At 39.6% G+C, this 24,799-nt stretch overlaps 1 protein-coding gene across 1 annotated transcript in view; it reads left to right on the forward strand.

The window, feature by feature from the left end:
- The window catches only part of LOC121443301 (chromosome-associated kinesin KIF4-like), a 105,234-nt gene extending 80,637 nt beyond the window's left edge, over nucleotides 1-24,597 (forward strand). The window contains exons 18-30 of the mRNA XM_041645004.1: nucleotides 4,049-4,132; nucleotides 4,947-5,060; nucleotides 7,152-7,307; nucleotides 7,416-7,516; nucleotides 9,131-9,260; nucleotides 11,044-11,214; nucleotides 11,714-11,821; nucleotides 13,286-13,363; nucleotides 13,863-13,961; nucleotides 14,438-14,611; nucleotides 21,570-21,686; nucleotides 23,876-23,998; nucleotides 24,239-24,597. Coding sequence (XP_041500938.1) covers nucleotides 4,049-4,132; nucleotides 4,947-5,060; nucleotides 7,152-7,307; nucleotides 7,416-7,516; nucleotides 9,131-9,260; nucleotides 11,044-11,214; nucleotides 11,714-11,821; nucleotides 13,286-13,363; nucleotides 13,863-13,961; nucleotides 14,438-14,611; nucleotides 21,570-21,686; nucleotides 23,876-23,998; nucleotides 24,239-24,433 — 1,650 coding nt within the window. The 3' untranslated portion in view covers nucleotides 24,434-24,597. The remainder of the gene's footprint in view (nucleotides 1-4,048; nucleotides 4,133-4,946; nucleotides 5,061-7,151; nucleotides 7,308-7,415; nucleotides 7,517-9,130; nucleotides 9,261-11,043; nucleotides 11,215-11,713; nucleotides 11,822-13,285; nucleotides 13,364-13,862; nucleotides 13,962-14,437; nucleotides 14,612-21,569; nucleotides 21,687-23,875; nucleotides 23,999-24,238) is intronic.
- Nucleotides 24,598-24,799: the final 202 nt, after the last annotated feature.

Genomic DNA, 24,799 nt, shown 5'->3' on the forward strand with positions numbered 1-24,799 from the left:
ATACAATATCCAGACTCATTGTATTTTTCATCTTTACGTGGCTTTATTTTAAGCGCTATGTCATTTATTTTTAATTTTTAGCTTTTTGAGACAGGGTTTCTCTGTGTATCTTTGGTTGTCCTGGAATTCTCTCTGTAGACCAGGCTGTCCTTGAACTCACAGATCCTCCTGCCTCTGTCTCTCAAGTGTTGGGATTAAAGGTGTGTTGCCACCAAATCCAACTACTCTCTTTCTTTCTTTTTTATTTTAAGGACTTTATCCTTTTTCTTTTCTCTCACAGGCCTACATATATTTTTAAACACAGTGTAAACCATTTAGAGGTTTTCTTCATCTGAATTTATCTTTACTGTTTATCTCTCTTTTTCAGACCACATAAGTCTTTAATTTGCTAAACAATATGGCTAAGATTAAACCTGTGGCTTTGACAGCTGGATCCAACCCATTCCTTAGCTTTCTGAGAGCCTACCTTCATGGCAAGGTACTGGCTGGAGCCATGTTTATTGCCACAACTCTATGGAGTTTCAAGGTCCCTGACACCAAGAAGCATGCTGTCAGCAATTCATGAACACCATTTAAGTGTTTGGTGGCAGTGCAAAGTTTTGTAGCTAAAGCTGAGTCAGGAAGCCTCTCTTAAATGAGATGCACTTGCCTCTAGCAAAGGGAGCAAACCCAAGAAATTACTGCTACCAAGAAGCCATGCTTGATGCTGTTATTTTTTGTCTAGAATTACTTCCCAAGCTCTCTCATGTTTTCTGTGTATACAGTTGTCCACACATTGGGCACCATTTGTTAACAGAGATTTCTGTTCCGCCTAGTCCCTAAGGTGTTCAGTCCCAGTGAAATACACAAAGGTCTACATTAATTATAAACTGATTGGCCTATTAGTTCAAGCTTCTTATAAGTTATATTAGCCGATAATTCTTTTTCCCCCCAGGGGAAAAAAGAAATCTCTTTATTTAAAACTGCAGGGTTTTTTTCCTCACTGTGAGTCTACACATTTATAGGAGAAGAGAGAACTGCCCCAGCCCCGCCTCCCACCATTCTCCTCCTGGGCCTTTGGTGGAAGGGATTCCCCACACTGACAGTCCTGAAGATCCTGAGGATGTCTGAGGGGATCAGAAGGATTCAGGGCTGAGATGAGACCTTGTTTATATCTTCACTCATACCTGGCATTCTGCAGCCTCCCTTTTCTTCCCACCCCCTTGATTTTGGCATGGGATTTTAAAAAATGAACAGAAACACTTATTTCTGTAGTCCATAATTCTTATCTGTGTTAGCCACGTGGCTTGGTACCTTTTTTGGTGAGGCAGTCACATCTTGCTTCCTCTGTGTCTGGATGACGACTGCAGACTGAAACTTCCCTCTTCCCAGAATTCTCCTGTTCTCTTTTCCCCACCTCTACTTCCTATCTGGCTAGTGGCCAATCAGCATTTTATTAAAATACAAGTGACAGGATAAAAGACCATTGTCCCACAGCAGGTAAAGGGATTGAGATTTCTTTCTGTGGTAGTGAAAATGTGGCAAATGTGGTTTTGGTTTTACATCAGTTCTATGAATATAACAAAAGCCATGAATCATACATTAGGTGATTAAATTGCATTATACATTATCTCTATAAAAGCACTAAAAACAAAAGAAGGCTTATCTATAAAACCCTAGGTTATTACTTTACAGCAGTGGATATGCTATATTGCCAAGAATCTTCATTTTGTTCACTTTCATTTTTTCATTGACAAAACAGTGATTGTATATTATAGTATGCACTCAGCTAATGTTTACTGAATTACCATGGTGATAAGAAATATAAATATACGTTTCAAAAAATGAATCAATGGCCAGGTCACCACCTGGCACACACCTTTAATTACAGGACTTGGGAAGCAGATGCAGGCAGATCTCTGTGAGTTCAAGTCCAGTCTGGTCTACAAATCAAGTTCCAGGACAGCCAGGACTGTTATACAGTGAAACTCTGTCAAACAACCACAAAAAAGAGTCAAGGAGAGCATCAACAGTTTCCAGGCTTTTGAGTGAGGCAAATTCTATTTTGCAGTGATGATGGTGGTTTCAGGAGTATAATCACTGAGACAGAGAGACAATATTAGCTGAGTTGAAAAGAGAGAATGGACTGGAGTTAATAATCAGGGAATTATCTAACAGAAATGTGAAAATTGAAACCACAGGAATAATATTACTATAGAGATGGGGACTGTGTAGAAAAAAGAAGTATAATTAATTCAAGGGCATCCTGTAGAAGGAAAGAAAAAAGAGAAAGCTAAGAATAAATCTCTTTATTTCACATAGAATAAAATAACAATGAAATTTGTAAGACTGAAAATGGACAAGGATACTGCAATAAGGTTTTGAGAGTGCTGATGATGTTTAGTCTGTTGTCAAAAGTCAGGACTATAAGACACTAAATTAAACAGGGAAGAGATTTCAGGACAGCAGCAGAACTAATTACAAGTGAAGTGTAAGGACAGCTAGAGCACTAACTTCTTTGAGAAGCTTTGTGATGAGAGTGTTGGGTTTTCTTGTCACTGAACAAGTTCAGTCTTCTAACTCTATAATTCTGTCAACCTCATACTAACACACATCCTATTAAAATAGGCCTAACTACAATTCTACAATTATATTGTACTCTCTTTAATTATGTGTCATTTATATTCATTTGTAGTCTGTGAGAATGCTTACCAGATCATCTTCATGTCTACATCCCAGAACCTAGTGCAGTACCTACTGTATAAATTTTATGAGTTATACAAAATGAATAGCTGTCTTCTTTTCCCTAAGACTTTTGCACAGTGGACAAGCACTGTACCACTAAGCTACAGTCCCCAGTGGTGAAACTAATAGTTCTTTTTTATTCAATTTTTTAATTTATCGTGGATGCAAGATTATTTCAAGACTTCATCCCAGCTTTAATCAGTTTACACATGTTATAGTTTTCAGGGTCAGATAAATTCAAAAGGCCAACTGAAAGCCTTATTTCATGCCTCCCATGTCCTGTTTCCTAGAATCAGTATGTTCAACTTTTTTATTGAAAATAAATTTTTTATATTCTGATCACCATTTCTCTTCCCCCAACTCTTCCCAGATCCTCCCTGCCTACACAAATTCATGCCTTCCTTTTCTCTGTTTCGAAAACAAACAGGCAAAACAAACCAGAATAATTTTTAAGTACAAAAAAGTGTACACAATAAACTCCCAAGAACATAAAATTGAAGACTAATATACAAGTAAAACAACAGTAAGACAAAAAAATACCAAAACAAAATTAATATGAGACAAAAAGTCTACAAAAATACCCTTGAGTTCATTTGTGTTAGCCATCTCATAATAGTTGTTGTATTTATGCTGGCAAAGGCATGACTAAAATGGTTGACAATGCCATCCAGATTGGGTAAGCAACAAGTAGAACCAGAAAACTTAATGAATTAAAAAGATAAGGACTGAGTCAAGAAATCAAAGCAGTTAAGTGTGTGGTTGTTTGAAGCGGCTAGTATCCCATAATGTTTCATGATCCTGATTTTTCATCTCTGAGCAGAGAGGATATATTCAGATGAGCTAGATTTGTTCAGAAATGAGAAGCTTCATTAGCTGGAGTTGTCCTAATTTTATAGATGTCTAGCTCTATGGTAGCTTTCTTCTTTTTTCTGGCCACTGGGTTTTATAACCAATCAGCTCCTAAAGTTGAGGATAAAAGAGTACTGATCTTATCAGTAGAACTGAGTTCTAGCTGTCAGCAGCCACCTATGTGGACAAAGCTCTTCACTGGATGATCTTTGATAATATTTATAATTGACATAAGTCTGAGAAATGGAGAATTTGCACGTAGAGCAATAAGCTGAGGAAGACAAGGATCTTTATTATGTATGCAAACATAGTTTCTAGAACTTCCAGTTCTTAATTCTGATAAGAGAAGATAAGGCAACTCACAGTATTGCTGTACTTAGACTTAAATATGAAGGACGTCTGAGAAGGCTTCTCAGTTTAAGTTTTCATTTTAGTTAGCTGAACATCAATTAAGATCTGACTCTTTTGTTATCAGGATCGTAAGAGGCAGTATGAGCTGCTCAAACTTGAGAGGAACTTCCAAAAGCAGTCTACAGTGCTCAGACGTAAAACTGAGGAGGTAGGTAAGAAAAGCCTATCTGCTGTACTAAGTGCGTTGTCCTTTTCTTTCTTTCTTTCTTTCTTTTTTTTTTTTTTTTTTTTTTAGTTTTTCGAGACAGGGCTTCTCTGTAGCTTTAGAGCCTGTCCTGGAACTAGCTCTTATAGACCAGGCTGACCTCGAACTCACAGAGATCCGCCTGCCTCTGCCTCCCAAGTGCTGGGATTAAAGGTGTGCGCCACCACCGCCCGGCTGTCCTTTACAAACTATTCAAACTAAAACACGAGTCTTAGGGAATAGGAGGTGTCAATATTGGCCAACAATTCTTAAGTCTTTTTCTTTGTTTTGTTTTATTTGGGGATTTGTTTTTTGTTTTTGTTTTTCTGTAGTCCAGGCTGTCATTGAACTCACTATACAGCCAAGGCCCACCTTAAACTCCTAATCTTCCTGACACTACAACCTAAGTGTTGGGATTACCTTCCAAGCTGTATAAGTCCTAAGTCTTCATCTCTTTTCATCTAGTATGACCTGTGAACAAATAAATGTGTTGAAAACTACCATTTAAATGTGATTTTTTTAAATTCTAATTTGGATTTTTATTTTCTTAAAAAAATAAAACAGACTGCTAGCAATACATGACATTCCCAGACATTTTCAGCCTGCAGGAGTTCCTTTAAATCTACCCCTCTTGCAAGTTGAAGCAATAGTTATTCATCAGTTATGTCCATGGAGATTTTCAAACCTGGCTCCTAAAGGAATTCAAACCGAGAGTTTATTTACTGAGATGCTACAAATTAGAATGTTCTTCAACATCGCCGTTTCCCGTTGTATTTAGGTAGCAGCTGCCAACAAACGTCTTAAGGATGCTCTCCAAAAGCAAAAGGAGGTTGCAGATAAACGGAAAGAGACTCAAAGCCGTGGGATGGAAGGCACTGCAGCTCAAATGAAGGTATGAACAGCCTGAACTGCCATTTTCCTTACATGCACTTAGGATAGGAAAAATAGGAAATAACTTTCTTTTGATTTAAAAGTAAATATGGAATTTGAAGTTCTGCCTGAAATCCTTATTTTTCAAAAGATTTATATCTGTAAACTGTTGTCAAAGAACAAGAGTAGAGAATTCTTTCTATCCCTGCCTGTCATAGCTCAGTTTCCATTTTATTCTGGTATAACAGACATATGGTGACTGGTACTTATTTAAAGTATAGATTGATGAAATGCTAGGTCGCATCATACCATGAACCAGGGGTGTAGACTGAAAAAAAGGACAGAGTTTGAATATTCCTGTCATTCTGCTTTCTGACATTCAACATAGTATGACCATCCACCTCACACTCCTCCCCCCATGCCTTCCCTGTTATGGGGAGCTGTATGTCACTAAACTGTGAAAACCAATCAATTGTTCCTTAAGTTGCTTTTGTCACGTGTTTGAGCAAAGCACTGAGAAAAGTAACCAATATACACAGAATCCCCAAATACACTTTTTGGCAAGGTATGGTGGTATACTGGTGACCTAGTAGCATTTAAGAAGCTGAGGCAAGAAAAATCATGAGTTCAAGGCAAGTCTTTGCACCATGGAATGTTTGAATCCACTGGTTCATATTCAGGCAAAACACTCATATACATTAAGTAAATCTAAAGTTTTAAAATTTTTTAAATTAAAGACCCAAATTTCGATTAGTGATTAGTCTGGTAATTGTAGACCCAATTGATTTTAACTTATTGTGCATTGTTTAAGTGTGTTTCTCATAAGTAGCAAGTTGTTGCTTCTATTGTCTTTTTGTTTGAATTAAAGATAGTTTTGTTTCACAGTTTTGGGTGCTTTGTATTGAGAATTATTTTCTTCCTGATGAAATGGGCCTTTTTATCCATGGTAGTATTCCTACATAAGAATTCTACTTAACCAGCTACTGATTTAGCCACTCGAGTTTTCTTTTTATCACTATTAGTATAATTTATCTTAATCATCATCTTAAATGTTCACAAAAATGATAACCGGGATTTTGTGGTTGTTGTGGTTGCTTGTTTTAATAATATTTTATTAGCTCTTTGAGAATTTTATATAATATATTTTGATCATATTCACCTTTTCTCCCCCAACTCCCATCAGATCCACCTCTACCTCCCTACCCAACCAACTTCATGTCCTTGTTTTTATTTTTAAATCCACCAGTTTAATCTGTGCTGCCCAAATACTCTGGGCTGTGTGACCATTCACTGGAGTGTGGGCTACCTACCCTTACAGAAAGCTAACTCTTTATCCCCTGATAGCTGTCGCTAGCTCCCCAGTTAGGGGTAGGACTTCAGCCCACTTATACCTCCTGGGATTTTGTCTGGTTTGAGCTTACGCAGCTCTTGCTCTTTTAAGAACTCATCTGTCTTTTGTGGGTTCTTTTTCTTGTTTTGGTGTTGAGGATTAAATTTATAACATTTTGACTATGAACACCCACTATACCACTAAGCTATATCCAACCTTCAAGGTTACTGTTTCTAAAAGTCTATTTAGCTAATCACATTTTCTTTTTAATCTCCCTTTTATCTTTATTTATTTATAACTTTTTCGTTATATTTAAGTGTGTGTATGTACATGTGGATGTGCATACCTGAGTTCTAGTATCTGAGGGAAGCCAAAGGCATTAGATCCCAAGATCTAGAGTTACAGGCAGTTGTAAGCTGCCTGACATGAGTGCTGGCAACCACTCTTGGGTCTTCTGAAAGAACAGTAAATGCCCTTAACTTCAAAGCCATCTCTCCAGCCCCTCACACACCTTCTACTTTAAACATGATAGTTAATGGCAAAAAACCCACAAATATTATGGGAACAGTAAACAGAAGTAGTAGGATACCTAGAGAAAAGTTTGCTATAGAAAGCCTCTCGTGACTTTGGGGATATTGTTGATAAAAGTTCTTAGAGAGGTAATGGTTTTAGTGAGATAGACATAAATAAGAATCTCACTTCTGGTTTCATAGGCTCTAGTCCAAATTAAATTAAGTTCAACTATATCTAGCCCAACTCACATGTCACTGATTTCTCTTCTAGAATTGGCTTGGAAATGAAATTGAAGTTATGGTCAGTACTGAGGAAGCCAAACGGCATCTGAATGACCTTCTTGAAGATAGAAAGATCCTTGCTCAGGATGTGGCACAGCTCAAAGAAAAAAAACAATTTGAAGAGAATCCACCTCCTAAACTCCGAGTAAGTGTCATGGGAAAATGCTAACAATAACCACATAGAATTTCCAGCAAATCCTCACTCCTTTGGAGTACTCTTTCCTTTTAACCTTCTTGCCCACTGTCTTTACAGAGGCGCACATTCTCATGTGATGAAGTGCGTAGTCAAGATTCAGAAGCAGAAGATTGTATTGCAAAGAAGATTGAAAGCCGGGAGACTGAATTGGAGCTCAGGTAATAGGGCTATAGCTGAAGCATAAAATGTTATGCCTGGAATCCAAATAGGTGCCACCATCCCACTCATTCAAGAGTTGTCCTCTTCAAAGGATTTTATGGTGGGAAAACAATAGCAAACAGAAAGTAACGGAATTTTGAAATCCATTCTGGACTGTGTCACTATGATGCTCTATGAGGTAAGTGTCATTCTTCTCTCTTTACATTTGTGAAGCAAAGTTGGGGATCTTAAACTTTTTGGCAGAGAGACCAACAATACACACTGCAACAAAGACAGGATCTTTAAGAAATGATGCGGTTCAAACTTGTAGCACCAATAATAAAACCCAGAGACAGATATTGGGGTTCCAGCTGAAAAATCAGAGAAGCAAGGCAGCCAGCCACTAGAGAGCTCTTACCTCTACAAAATCTTCAGACTGAAAGGAGAGTGAGTTTCTGTCTCATCCAGCCTTATATTCCTTTCTTGTACTGGGATTAAAGGAGTGCACTACCACTGCCTGACCTATATGTCTGACTAGTATGGCTGCTTTGCACTCTGATCTTCAGGCAAGCTTTATTTATTAAAACAAATAAAATATCACTATATAAACTTGTTAGCTACATATAGAAGAATGAAACTAGATTATTTCCTCTCATACACCAAAAACTCCACATAAATCACAGACCTGAGACCATAACCCAATAGAGAAGAAAATAGTGAACACACTTCAACTTATAGGAAGCACACACTTTTTTTAATATTATATTTATTATGTATACAATATTCTGTCCGCATGTATGCCTGTAGTCCAGAAGAGGGCACCAGACCTCATTACAGATGATTATGAGCCACCATGTGGTTGCTGGGAATTGAACTCAGGACCTTTGGAAGAACAGGCAATGCTCTTAACCGCTGAGCCATCTCTCCAGCCCCGGAAGCACACATTTTTGACAGCAAATGAGACCTCATGAAAAATAAAAGCTTCTGCATATCAAAGGACACCATCATTCCAGTGTAGAGGCAGCCCATAGAATGGGGGAAAACTCTTTATCAGCTATACATCTGACAGAGGGTTAAAAATTAGAATATATACTGAAGTAAAAAATTTTGTTTTTCGAGACAGGGTTTCTCTGTATCTTTGGAGCTTGGCCTGGAACTAGCTCTTGTAGACCAGGCTTGTCTCGAACTCACAGAGATCTGCCTGCCTCTGCTTCCTGAGTGCTGGGATTAAAGGCGTGTGCTACCGCCGCCTGGCATAGTAAAAAATTTTGAGACAAACAATGAGGCAAAGAACTAACAGTTCACATACCATGATATGCTTACCCCACACCTACATATACACAGAGATATAAATAAAAGGTAGAAAAAAATCAATTGTTTTAAGCCTCTACATATCTATGTTCTACTTATTTCAACCAATATTTAATAAAATTAGATCCACTTTGATATTTCCTTGGGCTTCCTTTTGTTATAGGTTTGGAGGTACCACGTAAACTTTGAATAGGTGGCTTATTATTTTTTTTTTAACTGATCACTCCATATATAAGAGTCTTTTAATTTTCTTCTCAGAGCTCCTCCCTTTCTTCTTGCTGTTGAAGCTGATCACAATAAATCTCACTGTTCTCTCCCTGAAGGAATGCTCAGATTGCAGACCTCCAGCAAAAGCTCCTAGATGCTGAAAGCGAAGATAGGCCGAAAAAACGCTGGGAGAATATTGCCACAATTCTGGAAGCCAAATGTGCCATAAAATATTTAATTGGAGAGGTAAAATTACTCTTCCTAATGATAACAGTTATAGGGGACCTGGCTGGGTAGGTTGAAGTGTAAGGAACACTTTTTTTCTTTTTTTTCATAGTTTAATTTTTATTAGACAAAAGTTTACTGCTAGCAAAGAAACCTCCTACTTAGAAACATGATGAGCTACTGCTTTAGAACTGCATTTGTTATTTATGAAGTACTGTTTTACACAAAGGCATTGTAGTAGCTATTGCCATTCTAAGCTGCCAAAATGCTATGAAGACAAAACCATCTCCATCTACTTCTCTTGCCTTACAAACTGAGAGTTCTGTACAAGAAACTGGATCCCACCTTTGTTTTTAAGAACTGCTCCTATGATGGATCACTATTTTTGTTTTCCTTTTACTTGCCACTTTTTGTCTTCCCATAATATTTTATTTCTATTATAAGAAGAACATGTGAAGAAATAGTATAGAAGGAAGGAATTGTTGTGTCTCTCCTGTTTATTATGGACAAATGAAGGAATACTTTTTTAGTGCTATAGCTACTTTTCATGGTAAAAACTCCAAGATACTAACATTGAAGAGTTTGGTAGATAAAAGGTGGTTAGAAACAAGGACAGGATAGTGACTTAGAAAAATATCATAAATTGATACTCATCATGCCTGACATATAGCAAGTACGCAGTAATGTGACCTGTTGTTAATAGAAAAAGAAGTTACTGGTAAGCATGAAGTATTGTACTACTACTTTGAAAAACACCTGAGATAATGTTTAAAATTTTGAGACATAGTCTCAGGGAGAAAACTTAGTCATTTTGGCATACACAGATTCGTCTTAAGAAAAAGCCCTCTTCGTTATCTTGAATATATTTTGTTGTAAGCTGCCAGAAAATGAATCAAAATTGATCACTCAAGACAAGCATATAGTTTCTGAATTCAGAAGTTTGAGCATTGTTATGCTTTATACATTTTTATCTTGGGCTAGCAGATTTAGTCTACTAAGGAATCTTGACTAGTCTAATGAGTACTGGTATTTATGATGCTCACTGTCTGGACTAGTAGTGAAAATAAAAGTAGGTCAGTCCAGCATTCCAGTCTTGCCTAAAGAGGTTTGTCTTGAAAGTTCTACAATTTCAGCTGTCAGATCTACAAGTTCGAACATGTGAACAGAGATTCTGAAACAGAATTGACAATAAACTGTGTCCTGTGAGTTCTTCTTTAAGATTTAAGATCTTTTTAGAGTTTCAGAATTTTGGAATTGTCAGATATTGTCCATGTTAGGTTTCTATTCTTGCCTCCATGCAGAGCAGCAGATAAATGACTTGAGTTGTGGCTTCTACTGCTAAGATCCCTGTCTCTGTAGAAATAACAGTTTATGGCCTAGGAATAAAACAGTGCTGTTAGGGTGCTAGAGAGATGACTCAGTGACCCAAGAGCACTGACTGCTTTTCCAAAGGATCCAGGTTCAATTCCTAGCACCTGTGTGGTAGCTCACAACTATCTGTAACTCTAGTTCTAGGTGACCTGACACCCTCTCTTCAGACTTCTGCAGGATCCCGGCATGTACATGGTGTGCAGACAGACATGCAGTCAAAACACCAGTACACATCAAAAGTAAAAGTTTTAAAGCCAATAGTAGTAGTTCAGTGTTATAATCTATTTGACATGGTAAAAAATTAGAATGGATTTTGACTTTTTGGGAGAACTTTTCTCAAACTGTTTCAAGAAAGCTGACCCTTTCTTGTTTAGTGAATGGGGGAAAAGATAGATTATTCTTCAAATAGAATGACTTTCTCTTATCCTTTCAGCTAGTCTCCTCCAAAATCCAGGTGAGTAAGCTTGAGAGCAGCCTGAAGGAGAGCCAGGCCAGCTGTACTGACATGCAGAAGATGCTGTTTGAAGAGCGAAATCATCTTACTGAGATGGAGACAGAGTTAAAAGCTGAGCTGATCAAAGTGGAGCAACAGAACCAAGAAAAGGTAACTTTTAGCAAGATAAGAAGTTAATGATAAGGCATGGGCTGTCACTGCCTTTGGTGGTTCATTATTTTAAAAAGTAGAATGTGCCTGACGTGGTGGCCGATGCCTGTAATCCTAGCACTCTGGGAGGCTAAAGCAGAAGAATCATCTCAAGTTCAAAGCCTATCTGGACTACATTGAGACCCTATCACTATCTAAAAAATAAATAAGTAAACAAACAGTGATGGCACATGAAGCTTTTTTCAAAAGGCTATGTGGTCTTTTTCACATTTTGTAAGTAAGTAACCTGAAACAAAAATGACTTTTCTAGCCACTGGCTCCAATCCCAAGGATACATACTGAGAAACAGCTTTAAGAAGCTTATTGCTTTGGACCATGAGAAGAAGACATTCTTTACCTTTAACTCACAAAAAAGTTACATGAATCACCACTTGAGCTAGATAACATCCTTTCTCCCCTTACTCCTTTCTTATCACCCAGTGCTTGTGTCTTTCTTTAGGTGCTGTATCTTCTCAGCCAGCTGCAGCAATGCCAAATGGCAGAGAAGCAGCTGGAGGAGCCGGTTAGTGAAAAGGAACAGCAGCTGCTGAATACACTGAAATGTCAGGTATGCTAAACATGATGGAAGTGCTGGGTGGTAGTGGCGCACGCCTTTAATCCCAGCACTCGGGAGGCAGAGGCAGGCAGATCTCTGTGAGTTCGAGGCCAGCCTGGTCTACAAGAGCTAGTTCCAGGACAGGAACCAAAAAGCTACGAAGAAACCCTGTCTCAAAAATCAAAAAAAAAAAAAAATGATGGAAGATCCTGTTCCATTTGAGCCGTGGCACTTGCAGCAGAAAGTAATTAATGACAAACCAGAGCCTTTATTCTTTTGAGGCCCTGTTAGATCTGGTTATGGCAAATCAGTGTAACTACAATAAGAATAGCCTGATATTCAGGCAGGGCGGTGATGGCTCACGCCTTTAATCCCAGGCAGAGGCAGGCAGATCTCTGAGTTTGAGGCCAGCCCAATCTACAGAGCTAGTCTAGGACATAGTCTAGGACAGCCAGGGCTACACAAAACAAAACCCTGTTTCAAAAAAAAGGATAAAACAAAACAAAAACCTAATTTTCAGTACCAAAACAGAAGGGTCCTTGTTAGACTTAGGCCTCCTGATTCTTTTGCCTTATTAACCCTAAGTTCCAGAGCTGAGGAAGATCTGGTATTTACTTAAAGTCTTGACGGCAGGGGCCTGAAGAGATAACTTAGTAGTTAAAAGCACTGAGTGCTCTTGCGGAGGATTGAGTTCTCGCACACATGCCGGGCAGCTCACATGTGCATGTAACTTCAGCTCAGGAGGAATTTCATGCCCAGCCTCCAACATGTGCAGGCATCTGTGCTCATATACACTTAAAAATAATACAAGTAAATTTTAAAAAAATACTGAAGGCATTCAAATGTATCTCTCTGAACTTGTTCTGGGCCAAGACCTGACATGTTAATAAAATGCCTAGGTCTAAAATTCTTTCAAAGTCTGGGAACACCACACCCTTTAGTAGCATGTGAGAGCACTATTTTAGTCCAACTTAGAATCTTATTTCTGCACTGTCAGTCCGGGAGTGCCTTAGTCCTTCACACCTTAAGACATAACCAGACAAGTTAAAGTTAGATAGATGAATACAGTTGCCTTAAGTGCCAGCAAGTTTAAGCAGACTTGTTAGAGTAGCATTCAGACTAGCTTGTCTATGTGAGAAGGGTGCACAGAAGAAGCACATGCAGATTTCAGGGAAGAGCTAATGTGGTACAGCTTTCTGAATCAGCATGCTGATGTCCATAGGTGCTATGAGAGCAGGAAATGACAAGAAAGCTTACTCCCTGCAAGTATATTCAGGGATATTGGGGAATACTGAAATATGAGGCATTCACAGTACCTAGGAACAAGGAATGAGACATCTTTCTGTGTGTCTGCCTGGGATGTAAAAACCAATCATCTACCGGCCACTTAAAAGCAGTGTTTTCGTCTGAGTTGTTTAGTAGCTCGTATGTAGGATCCAAAATAACCTCACCTATAATTATGCTATTGGGAGATAGGATGAAGAGCTTAGGAAGATGCAAGAAGTATGTGAGCAAAATCAGCAGCTTCTCCAAGAAAACAATGCCATCAAGCAGGTAAGATGACTTTCCACCCACTTGATAAGCCTCAGGAGATCCTTGTTGCCACCAAGACTAGCTAGCCCTTGGAAACAGTCCCCAGTTTTGATGACTATATTTAGCCTGATTTTGTAAGGTTTTATGTGAACCAGTCATATGCATTTCAAAGTGTTGGAAATGTAAGTTTTTGTCCAGCAGTTTTAATCCCAGCACTCAGGAAGCAGAGGCAGGCAGATCTCTATGAGTTCGAAGCCAGCCAAAGATATATAGTGAGACCTTGTCTCAAAAACCCGCATGGTAACAAACAAAAAATAAAGTATACCCCTCCTTAAATATCTTTCCTTAATCTAATAGTGATCTTAGAAAGTTAGAGTCCTCCAAATACTCTATTGTTAACCATGCTCGCTTTATTGTGATATACAAGGAGGATAGCCTAGGTCTGGAATCTTTGATTTAGCCATGAATGCTCCCAGAATCTGCCTTAACATTATATACTTTGTCTCTCCTATTCAAACAGAAACTGACCCTCCTCCAAGTAGCCAGTAAACAGAAATCCCATCTTATGAAAACTATCCTTCAATCTCCAGACTCTTCCTTTGAATATATTCCACCTAAGGTAAAATGTTCAGTTGTCTATGATACCTTTACATAGCCCAAGTTTGAGTGAGTGTACTAAACCTGTTTTGCGTAAAAGGCTGTAAGAGTAAGGAGTCCCAATAAAACTAGAATACACTCGTAAGGAAAATAGGCACTCAGCTTCCGCAGAAGGTTAATTGTGGTCAATCATGCAGTTATTATGTAACATAGCTGAGAAGGAACAGAAGCAAAGAGCAATGTTCAGCTGTCCATCCAGAGATGCTTATCTTATTAAACCATGAATCCTCTCTTCCTCCCTCAGATTGATTGACCTCCAGTTTCTAGCTCTTCAAAGACTCTGCAAGGCTAAAGCAGAATTTTTGTGATTGGCAAAATCAAGTGGAATATATTTGAGAAGTCTGAAATCTCTGTAAATACTGCTGACAATAGTTACTGAGATGATAGCATGTTATATGTCGTTTTCAAAAACTTTATTAACTGCCTTATTTTCTGTAGCCCAAACCTTGCCGAATTAAAGACAAATGCCCAGAGGAAAGCTTGGACATCGAGGAGCTACAATATTATTCAGAGCATTCTGTGATTGAGCAGGAGAATGACAGTGATGATTGTGCTGATGAGGAGTGGATACCAACAAAATTAGTCAAGGTGTCCAGGAAGAACACCCAAGGGGTATGAGCCAACTCTCTAATTTCACTCATTTGAATTAACTCCAGTGGGCTAGCTTCTGAATCTCACATTTGTCCCTGCCCTGCATCTGAACTCCTTAGAGCTCCTTCAGAGGCATCAGCTCTAAGGGAAACTTGTCAGACTACCTATATATGAGCGGTGAGGGCTGCATGAACACCTGAGTATTCAAGTTGGCTGGCTTGTTTTGATTGTTCAGGATTGTGGCAATCTGAATGAATACTAGCTTTCTGTACCATTTCACTGAAGCTGATACCCAAGTGATCATCCCAGTCTGTGTTGTACAGCTTTTTTTATAGTTTAACCAACCATTCTTTTAATTATAAAAAAGACATCATCTTTTAATAATTATGAAAAACATCCAGAGAGGTATTTATGGTTTGCATCTTACAGATAGGCTTCAAATCCACAAGAGGAAAGTGAATTGGCCCATGGTCACCAAAATAAGTGATAGTCAGTATTTGAATTTAGTCTTCAGACTCCCAGATCTGGTTTATTTTCACCATATTATGGTGGTCACATTAGTATTTTAAAAAAACCTTGGACCCAAATCAGGAGCAGAAGGAGACGGAGCACGAGCAAGGAACTCAGGACCACGAGGGGTGCACCCACACACTAAGACAATGGGGATGTTCTATTGGGATCTCACCAAGGCCAGCTGGCCTAGGTCTGAAAAAACATGGGATAAATCCGGACTAGCTGAACATAGCGGACAATGAGGAATACTGAGAATTCAAGAACAATTGCAGTGGGTTTTTGATCCTACTGCACGTACTGGCTTTGTGGGAGCCTAGGCAGTTTGGAGGCTCACCTTACGAGACCTGGATAGAGGTGGGCAGTCCTTGGGCTTCCCACAGGTCAGGGAACCCTGATTGCTCTTCGAGCAGATGAGGGAGGGGGAATTGATCGGGGGAGGGGGAGGGAAATGGGAAGCGGTTGTGGGGACGAGGCAGAAATCCTTAATAAATAAATAAATTTAAAAAAAAAAAAAAAAAAAAAACCTTGGACCCGAAACTGAAGTGGGTACTTTATCTTCCTTGCCTGTTGTGGTCTTTTTCCTTTTTTTCTTACTAGGCTAAGTAACAAATGGAATTATGGAAAAAGATAGTAAGAACAAACATGCTAAGTTAAGGCTAATTAGGAATAGTCTGACTTAGGGTGTTGTTTTGTTTTGCTTTGCTTTGCTCTGCTTTGCTTTGTTTTAGACATGGTACCTTATATAATCCCAGGCTAGGCTTGAACTCATTGTGTTACATAGGGTGATGATCAACACCTAGTCCTCCTACTTCTACCTCTTGAGTGCTGAAATCATAGGTGAACTTGCAGTGCCATGCCCAGCTAAAAACTGTCCTGACTTTAAGGTGTACTTTACTTATTTCCACAATGCTAGTACTCCATAATTACTAAATACAGCTGTTTTATACTGAAACATTAATTTCTAAAATACTGTGCTTCATCAGTAGTTCTCCTGTGCTCTGTAACCACCTTCTTAAAGAATGGCTCCTAATTTAACTTACTGGCTTCCTTGACATAAACTTGATTTGACCAGTTTTGTAAAGCCAAATGCTTAAGTGAAGCAGACATAAGGAACAAACGGCCAGGTGGTGTCATTGTTGGTCAGGTGGTGACATGGATAATGCAGCATACTGTACCCTCAGAGAGATTCTAACCTAATGGAGGAATCCAGACAAGAAATAGGAAGAAGCATATTGAGAACTTTAGTGCATTTGTGTCAGGAAGAATAATTAGGAGGGTTTGGGTTTTTAAAGCCAATCAGAAGTGTAGATAAAGGAGATGACATTGAAGGAGGTGACTGTGGCAAAGATAGTGTTGACAAGAGGGAGAACATTTGTGGCACAATAAATCATAGATTGCAAAGACTTGAAGCAGAGTGTTGAGACACGTACACAAAATGAAGCAGGATTTTAACTTTCGATGTATGTATGTGTGCTGTTTCACCTGTACGTATGTGTGCACACCATTTGCATGCTTGTTGCCTGTGAAGGTAAGATGAGGGCATCAGATGTCCCAGAACTGGAGTTACAGATGGTTGTAAGCCACCATTTGGGTGTTGGGAATCAAGTCCAGATCCGCCGCAAAGGCAGCAAGTACTCTTAACTACAAAGCTATCTCCCTAGCCCCCAATGTCTGTCTTTTGTTTATTTCCTCAACCAATATTTATACTATTATGATTGAAGGAACAGTGTGAGCTGAATGTAGATTAAATAGGCATCTAAGTTATAGAGACAGAGTTCAGAAACATACACAAAACAAAAGGATAGAGGGCCTAAAACCTTTGGAAAGGAATTTGCAGGTATGAAACAATTGTGGATACACTTGCTCTTGAGAAAGCTTATCAGCAGCATTGTTGCTCTAACACTGGGAAGTGATTCTTTATAATTTGATAAGTGGCTATGCATGGACTTTAAAGAGATCAAGTGGACTCTCCTATTTAACAACCTCAAAATATTTAGATGCCATGTCCACTCTTGATCAGACTGCTTGGAAGACACATTAGGTATACATGAAGGCCATCTTTATTATTGTTGCTTCAACCCAGCTGAAGATGGCAGCTCTAATCACTTTCTTTTCTTTTTTTAATTTATTTATTTATTAAAGATTTCTGCCTCCTCCCCGCCACCGCCTCCCATTTCCTTCCTCCTCCCCCATCAAGTCCCCCTCCCTCATCAGCCCGAAGAGCAATCAGGGTTCCCTGACCTGTGGGAAGTCTAATCACTTTCTTGTGCTTACAGAAAGAATACTATAGCAGATACCAAAAGGATGGCTTTTCCAGAATTAATGTCTTCCTTGCTAAGGAGATGCTAAATGATAAGTCACTTGCTATAGTAGACTGAGTAACAACTCAGAAGGAAAATTGGCATGGGTTCTAGTCTGAAATTTATCAATAGTTCATTGAGTAACTGAGCAAGGTACTTACTTTCCATGAGCCTGCATTCCCTTATGTGTACAATGAAGAGATTAAACAAGAGTAGATTACTTCCAGTACTAATGTCTTGAGTCCAAGGACTAGTGAAAAATTTAGTAATACTACCTTTATATAATGTTAAATTATATATTAGAAGTTTAAAAATATATAAAAGGTACCTTGTAAGGGATAAAATAATTATATATTTTTATTAAAGCACTGAAAGCATCTTTAAATATTTTGCAGTCAAATGCTCTACCATTGAGCTATACCCACATTTAAATTTTTTGCATTTGTCACCTGTGTTGGGGGCACATCTTTATTTGTTTTGCTCTGTTTTCTGAGACAAGATCTTAGGGTAACTAGTTTGGCCTTGAACTCCTTATGTTGCTCAGGTGGCTTCAAAATCATGATCCTCCTGCCTGGGCCTCCCAGTACAGATGTGTGCTACCATATGTGCCCAAAAGGGAATAGATATTTGTCTCTTCTGTGCTAATGAGAGAGTAGAGCTGAAATCAGAAGTGACTTTTCCATGGCCATGCCAAGTATTAAATTTGGGGATAAAAGCTATGCTTCTAAGTCCTGCTGTGGTATTCTTTATTCTTTGAGTTTAAAATTTGACCAGATCTTATTCTTCTGAGACATGCTGAACTTACTACTAGAGTTATAGACTGTCAAACAACCATCTCAACCCTAGTTTTTCTCAGGGGAGCTCTTTAAAAAATAGAACCTGGGATGAGTTGATCTGAGGTAGGACTTGAAGTTTTAGAAAAGTTCCCCAGAGATTTTTTTTTCTCATGTATATGCGTGGGTCTTTGTGGGTGAATGCCACATGTGTACAAGTGCTCGAGCCCAGAGGCACAGAAGCTCCAGTTTGAACACATTGGATCCTTTGGAGCTGGGAATTGAAGTTGGGTCCTCTGGAAAAGCAGCAAGCACTCTTAACCACTGAGCCACCTTTCTAGCTCCTGCAGAGATTTCTCGTGTATTGTTAAGTGCTGAGAAGGCAAACCTAGGAGTCGTCCTGTCTGTGCTATCTCTTGAGATATGCTGGTGGGTTGCCAGCAGTTTCTGTACAGTTGTGTCACAGTCCTTCTCTGGCATTCTAATCTGCTTCCTGGGATGAGAGAGAATAAGATGGAGGCATAGCAAAGGCATATGACATTTGTGTGGCGCATCTGTCAAATATTCATGAGCATTCAGCTCTATCGTCATCACTACCAAGTGCCCGTCTCTAGTCTCTGCTTGCCTGAAGACTAGCAAAATCAGAAGTCTATGGGTTCAAAGGCAGCCAGCTGATGTGTGCTATTGGATCTTAGAAAGTGTTCCTTCTGTGTGTAAGTGTGCTATTCTATACATCATTTCACCAGGTTATGGCTATGAAAAATTCTAATCACTCATGACAGTCCTTCAGATATCATTTGCATCATCCCATGTGATAAAATAGAGAAATGCTGGCAGGGTAAAAAGAGCATTTTTGAAGCCTTTACATGAGCCACAAATGGACAAAGGACCTAGGATGCTGTAATGGATCAAGGCCATGCTGAAGGAATGTCTAGAAGACAGATCATAAAACTCTTATATTTTGTTTGTCTTGCTCAAAGTAGCTAAAGGGATTTTTTAATTTATTATAATGTATCATGTTGATAAAAGTGACTAAGGCAGAAATTCTTATTTAATGCTACTAGAATTATAACTTGGTATACCTGTCCTGGAAAGTAACCTGAAAATATCAGAAACTTTAAAAATATTCCATCATGCTCACTTTAGTAACACATATATTAAAAACGTTCCTATTCTTTGATCCAGAATTCCTCACATAGTAATTCATACTAAGGAAATAATCATCAAGAATCTTTTCTAAGTAGCTTTTTGCCAGGAATGAGCGTATTTCTGAGAATACATTTAACTTTATCGTTGTGAACATATTCTTGTAGGAAAAGACATAGTATCAAGAAAAACAAAGTAGTTCTGAATGGTGATAGAGAAGAAAACAAAACTCCACAGTGTATAGTGATAATGGGGAGGGGAAAGGCTGTTTGGGAAACAGATGGTTAAGATGAGATCTAAACAAAATGAGGAGCACCAGGCATGGGGGGACATAGTTGTATTCCTGGCACTCTAGAGGCTAAGGCAGAGGAATCACAAGTTCGAGACCAACCTGGGCTATGTAGTGCCAGCCTAAGTCGCAAAAAGAAAGAGAGAGAAGTAAGAGTAAAGGAGAGGAGAAAAGTGAAGAGCAAATGAAAAGACCTCAGGGTGGGAATGGGGTTTACATACCTGAAAAGGCCATTGTGACGGTCATGTGTTGAGAAGTGGGAAAGGTGAAGTTAGGTGTAGTTGGGCCAGAATTCAAGGGCCTTGCCTTGTATGTATGGTTTAGATTCCATTTGTGTACAAGGATATTCACTAAACATGATTTGTAATAGCGAGTCTTTTCTTTCAAAACTATCTTAGTATCTATCATTAGGGGACTGGTTAAACAAACTGACGTATCTACATGATGGAATATTGTATATAGCCTTGGGCTTTAAAATTTTATAGGATGATATGCATTATCCTCCTGATCAAAAAAGTGTTATTGTGGGTTTCCTATATAGCTACAGAACAAAGATGATAGTTCTTATGTGTAAGGCCCTTAAGATCTTTTTTTTGGGGGGGGGGTTCGAGACAGGGTTTCTCTGTGGTTTTGGAGTCTGTCCTGGAACTAGCTCTTGTAGACCAGGCTGGTCTCGAACTCACAGAGATTCGCCTGCTTCTGCCTTCCCAGTGCTGGGATTAAAGGCATGTGCCACCACCGCCCAGCGGCCCTTAAGATCTTGAATTTTGGGCTGGAGAGATGGCTCAGTGGTTAAGAGCACTGCCTGCTCTTCCAAAGGTCCTGAGTTCAATTCCCGGCAACCACATGGTGGCTCACAACCATCTGTAATGAGGTCTGGTGCCCTCTTCTGGCCTGCAGACATACACACAGACAGAATATTGTATGCATAATAAATAAAATATTTAAAAAAAAAGATCTTGAATTTTATTATAAACTCAGGATGAGTCCACAGATGTCACCAGGAAAAAAAGCGCTGGCAGCTGTAATCTCAGGACTTGTTAACCACCGTACTATTGGATTCATTTTGGTCTCACTGTGTAGGCCTGGCTGGCCTGGAATTCTCCATGTAGATTGGGTTAGCTGCCTCTGCCTCCCGAGTGCTGGGATTAAAGATGTGGGCTGCCTTGACCCACTGTGCAAACTACTTTAAGCTAGATCTCCATATATTGTATTTAAATAGCTGATTTGGAGGAGCCCAGAGGCCGATCTTGTATTTATTCCTATTGTATCCTTTCTTTCTACTTTCAGCCTATAATTCCAGCCTGTCAAAATATTTAGATTGTGATTTTTGTTATCTTACCTATTAGTCATCCTTCCAGCTTTTTGTCATCATTAGAGCCAATAAACAAATTGACTATAAGGTGTGTGTGTGTGTGTGTGTGTGTGTGTGTGTGTGTGTGCTGTGAAAACTGCAGTTTCAAATATAAATAATTTTAATTCCTATCTTTCGTGATATTGAAGATGAGTTAGTGCTCAGGACAAAGCCCTAGCTGACACTGGACAAAATGTAGAAATGTGCATTGAAAGAAAGTACAGTTAAGTAGGTCACGAAATGCAGAACAACTTGACTCCGTCCCTAAATAAGCCTAACTGTACTAGCATGGTCTTTGAGCGTGAAACTGTGGCTAGTATTTGTCACAGTGACCCAGTACTTGTCATGAGAGAAGGGTGTTAGGACAGACCACTTATCTTTCTTCAGCTATACTGCCTAAAATAGAGCATTTCATTGTTTGGTGTAACCTGTTCTTAGTTAACCTATGGTGCTTCCTGGTGATCTTGGTTAAATGAAAGGAGGGACTGGTTTGGTAGAGATGGTAGCTCTTTGTCTTGTTTCTAAAAAGACTTACATATGAAGGAAAGGTACTTTAGAATCTAATCCTTTCAGTAATGTGTCTTCCCACAAACCTGTTTTGCAGTGTTCCTGCAAAGGCTGGTGTGGGAACAAGCAATGTGGATGCAGAAAGCAAAGGTCAGACTGTAATGTGGCGTGCAGCTGTGACCCCACAAAGTGTCGGAACCGACAGCAGAGCCAAGTAAGATCAGTATTGCTTCTTCTCACCATCTCTTCAGACCTCTCCAGAGTTTCTAGCCTTTTGCTCCTTCTGCCCTGAAACCTGGAATCTCCTAACAATAATCCCTACACTTCTTCCTCTGTACCCAGAAAGAAACATTTCACTCCTCAGGTATGCAGACCCCACCCCCACCCCTAGCCTTGTCTGAGAAGCTTCTGCATGATTTCTGAAACAGGAACGAGGAACAGGAAAGCAAGAACTTACAGGTTACAGAGACACAGGATCAAACTAGTCCAGAGGCTTACTTGGAATTGTGAAAGCCATGTACTGAGATAGCAGCTTCCAGAAAGGAAGTGAATCCTTCTGGCATCTTGAGACAATTGTTAGTAGGCTGTATGGGAACCGAGCATTCCATGACTCTGGGAAAAGAGCGTTGTGAAGCAAATTAACTGTAGCTGTCCTTCTGTTACTCCCAGGAAGAACAAACTCTTGGAAACAAAATGTTCCCTGAAAAGAGCAGCAGCAACCAGGTTCAGTCTCTGTACTTGCCTTATACCTGCTTATGCCGATGGCAAGAAATCTTGGCCACAGCTCTTGACACATAATACAAGACTTGCAAGTGTACTGTATAATGAACATTCATCGTGCATTTCTGAACATTTACACAGGAATAGTCTGGGCTTGGGCCTTTTATTTCGAAGACTTCTAAGCTAAGTAAGCTATGTATAGGTCAGGCTAAAACTCAGAGACATAATGGAGGCCTGTAAGGGTTCACTGTTCTCATGGTTTTTCATTTAGGATTCTAGAACCCTGAAGCTGCAGCATAAAAGGGTCTCTGCCTGAAACCTTTAGAATTTCATTTCCATCAAAACAATTTGCTCTTCACTTACTTTCACATTGGGCCTCTCCTTATAATTTCAGTTAAAACCAGGCAGTGGTGGCACACACCTTTAATCCCAGCTCTTGTAAGGCAGAGGTAGGTGGATCTCCATGAGTTCGAGGCCAGTCTGGTCTCTAAGAGCTAGTTCCAAGACAGGTCCCAAAGCTACAGAGAAACCCTGTCTCGAGAAACTAAAATAAATAGACAGACAGAATTTCAGTTAAAGAAAACCACTGATTTGGGGCAAGGTTTCCATTTTACAAAAGAAGAAATTAAATTCCAGAGGCAAACTGAAGTTACTTCCCTGATATATAGCTGTCCTGACAACTAAGATTAAACCTCAGGCTTCCTGGATCTCAATCCAGCTGTTTTTTACAACAAACCACTCCAGTTTTAATGCTAATTCTATGCAGAGTCACCTTATGACCCACATGACTTCTGTACCCTAAATAAATACTAATGCAGAGAGCCTCCTATAGGTGCTATTGCAGGTTAGAGGCAGAGAGCCTCCTATAGGTGCTATTGCAGGTTAGAGGCAGAGAGCCTCCTATAGGTGCTATTGCAGGTTAGAGGCAGAGAGCCTCCTATAGGTGCTATTGCAGGTTAGAGGCAAAATAACTTTAATCACAGAAATAGCCAAAGCTTGACCTCATTTTCCTTCTTTTATAATTTTCTTTGAGACTAGGTCTTGCTAATTCCCCCAGGTTGTAGCAAACTTGTCATCCCTCTGCCACAGCCTCCCAAATCCTGGTAGTAAGCTATATACCCCACACTCAGCTTGGCCTAATTTTAAAGTTCCCTTTACCATATGTCTCATTCTAGACGTGAATAAGTCCTTGGAGTCTACCTCTTCCTCTTTGTTGTTATTTTGGTTTGTTTGTTTGGTTTGTTTTTTTAAGACAGGGTTTCTCTGTGTAACAACTCTGGCTGTCCTGGAACTCACTCTGAAGACCAGTCTGACCTCAAACTCAGAGATCCACCTGCCTCTGCCTCCCAAGTGCTAGGATTACAGGCATGCACCATCACTACCCGGTCTAAACTTTGCCTTAAGTTGAAGATATTTTCTTTTGTTATTTTTTTCCTTTTTTGTTTTTTTTTTTTGAGTCAGGGTTTCTCTGTGTAGGGAGTTCACCTCTTAAGCACAAACTCATTTCTTTGGGGACAGAACATGTTAAGCCCCGTGGCTTCTCTGAACAGTAGCTCCCTTAGGTTTGCTTTGAGTAATGGGCTGATAGGGTCCTCAGAGCTGGGACTTCCCTGGCTGAAGAGGAACAGGCTATTTTGTAACTCAGGGAGCTAAATTATAATAAGCCTGTCTGCTTGATTTCAGGATAACTTAGATGCTACTGAGCAAACCCAGGATTCTGAAAGTTCCTTTAAACTGGAAGACCCTACAGAGGTGACCTCAGGATTAAGCTTCTTCAACCCTGTCTGTACAACTCCCAGTAGCAAGGTGGGTGGCTAAATTCAAAACATGAAAAAACTGTGTTTGCATCCTTCTCTGCATTAGCTATGATAGAAGCCCATGGGAGATAGTTGTGGAGAAAGATATAATCAAATTGCTGCGCTGGCTGGAGTGTGTTATCTAATAGAGAGCATTTGTAGGGGATGCCTCGTATTACTTGGGTTGTATGGAACCTTTGTAGTGGCTCAGCTGGGCCCGTCTATTCATTTCTGTCTCTGTCTTTCCTAGATCCTAAAAGAGATATATGATGCAGATCAGGTGCTGCTGGGCAGGCCTGCTTTTGTTCCTTCCTCTGACCACCCAGAACTGAGACCTTCAGAATCTCAAGAAAATAAGGTCACAAGCAAGAAGAAGAAGCGAGCTCTAGCCAGCAATACCAGCTTCTTCTCTGGCTGTTCTCCTATACAGGAAGAGTCCCACTGAGGTTATGGTCATGGTCTCTCTCTTCTGTCTGTCCTGGACACATTCTCAGGGTGCAGCTCAGAGGGGAAGGGTGCTAAAGACTTCTGTAGCTTTTAGGTTTTGCTTTTGAGAAAAGGAAAAAAAAGTGTCACTGAAAGGAAGAGGACCTTTGCTGAATGTTGACCTTTTCTGTCTACTCCAAACAACTACTTTTCTTCTCCAGAAGGTGCTGAGCCATCTGTTGGAAAGAACTAACTGACCTTCCTGATGACTGACTCATAGGACGCCCATCCCCAGCTAGCTCTTTCTTTGCAAGCAATTGAGTTGTCTTCTCATGCAGCAGAGGCCAAGATGTTCCTCTCATGGTCATGTCAGCTTAATGGAGGA

Source organism: Microtus oregoni, unplaced genomic scaffold (genome assembly GCF_018167655.1).
Source record: "Microtus oregoni isolate MIOR12 unplaced genomic scaffold, Mior012 000104F_ref0000108, whole genome shotgun sequence".
NCBI lineage: Eukaryota > Metazoa > Chordata > Mammalia > Rodentia > Cricetidae > Microtus > Microtus oregoni.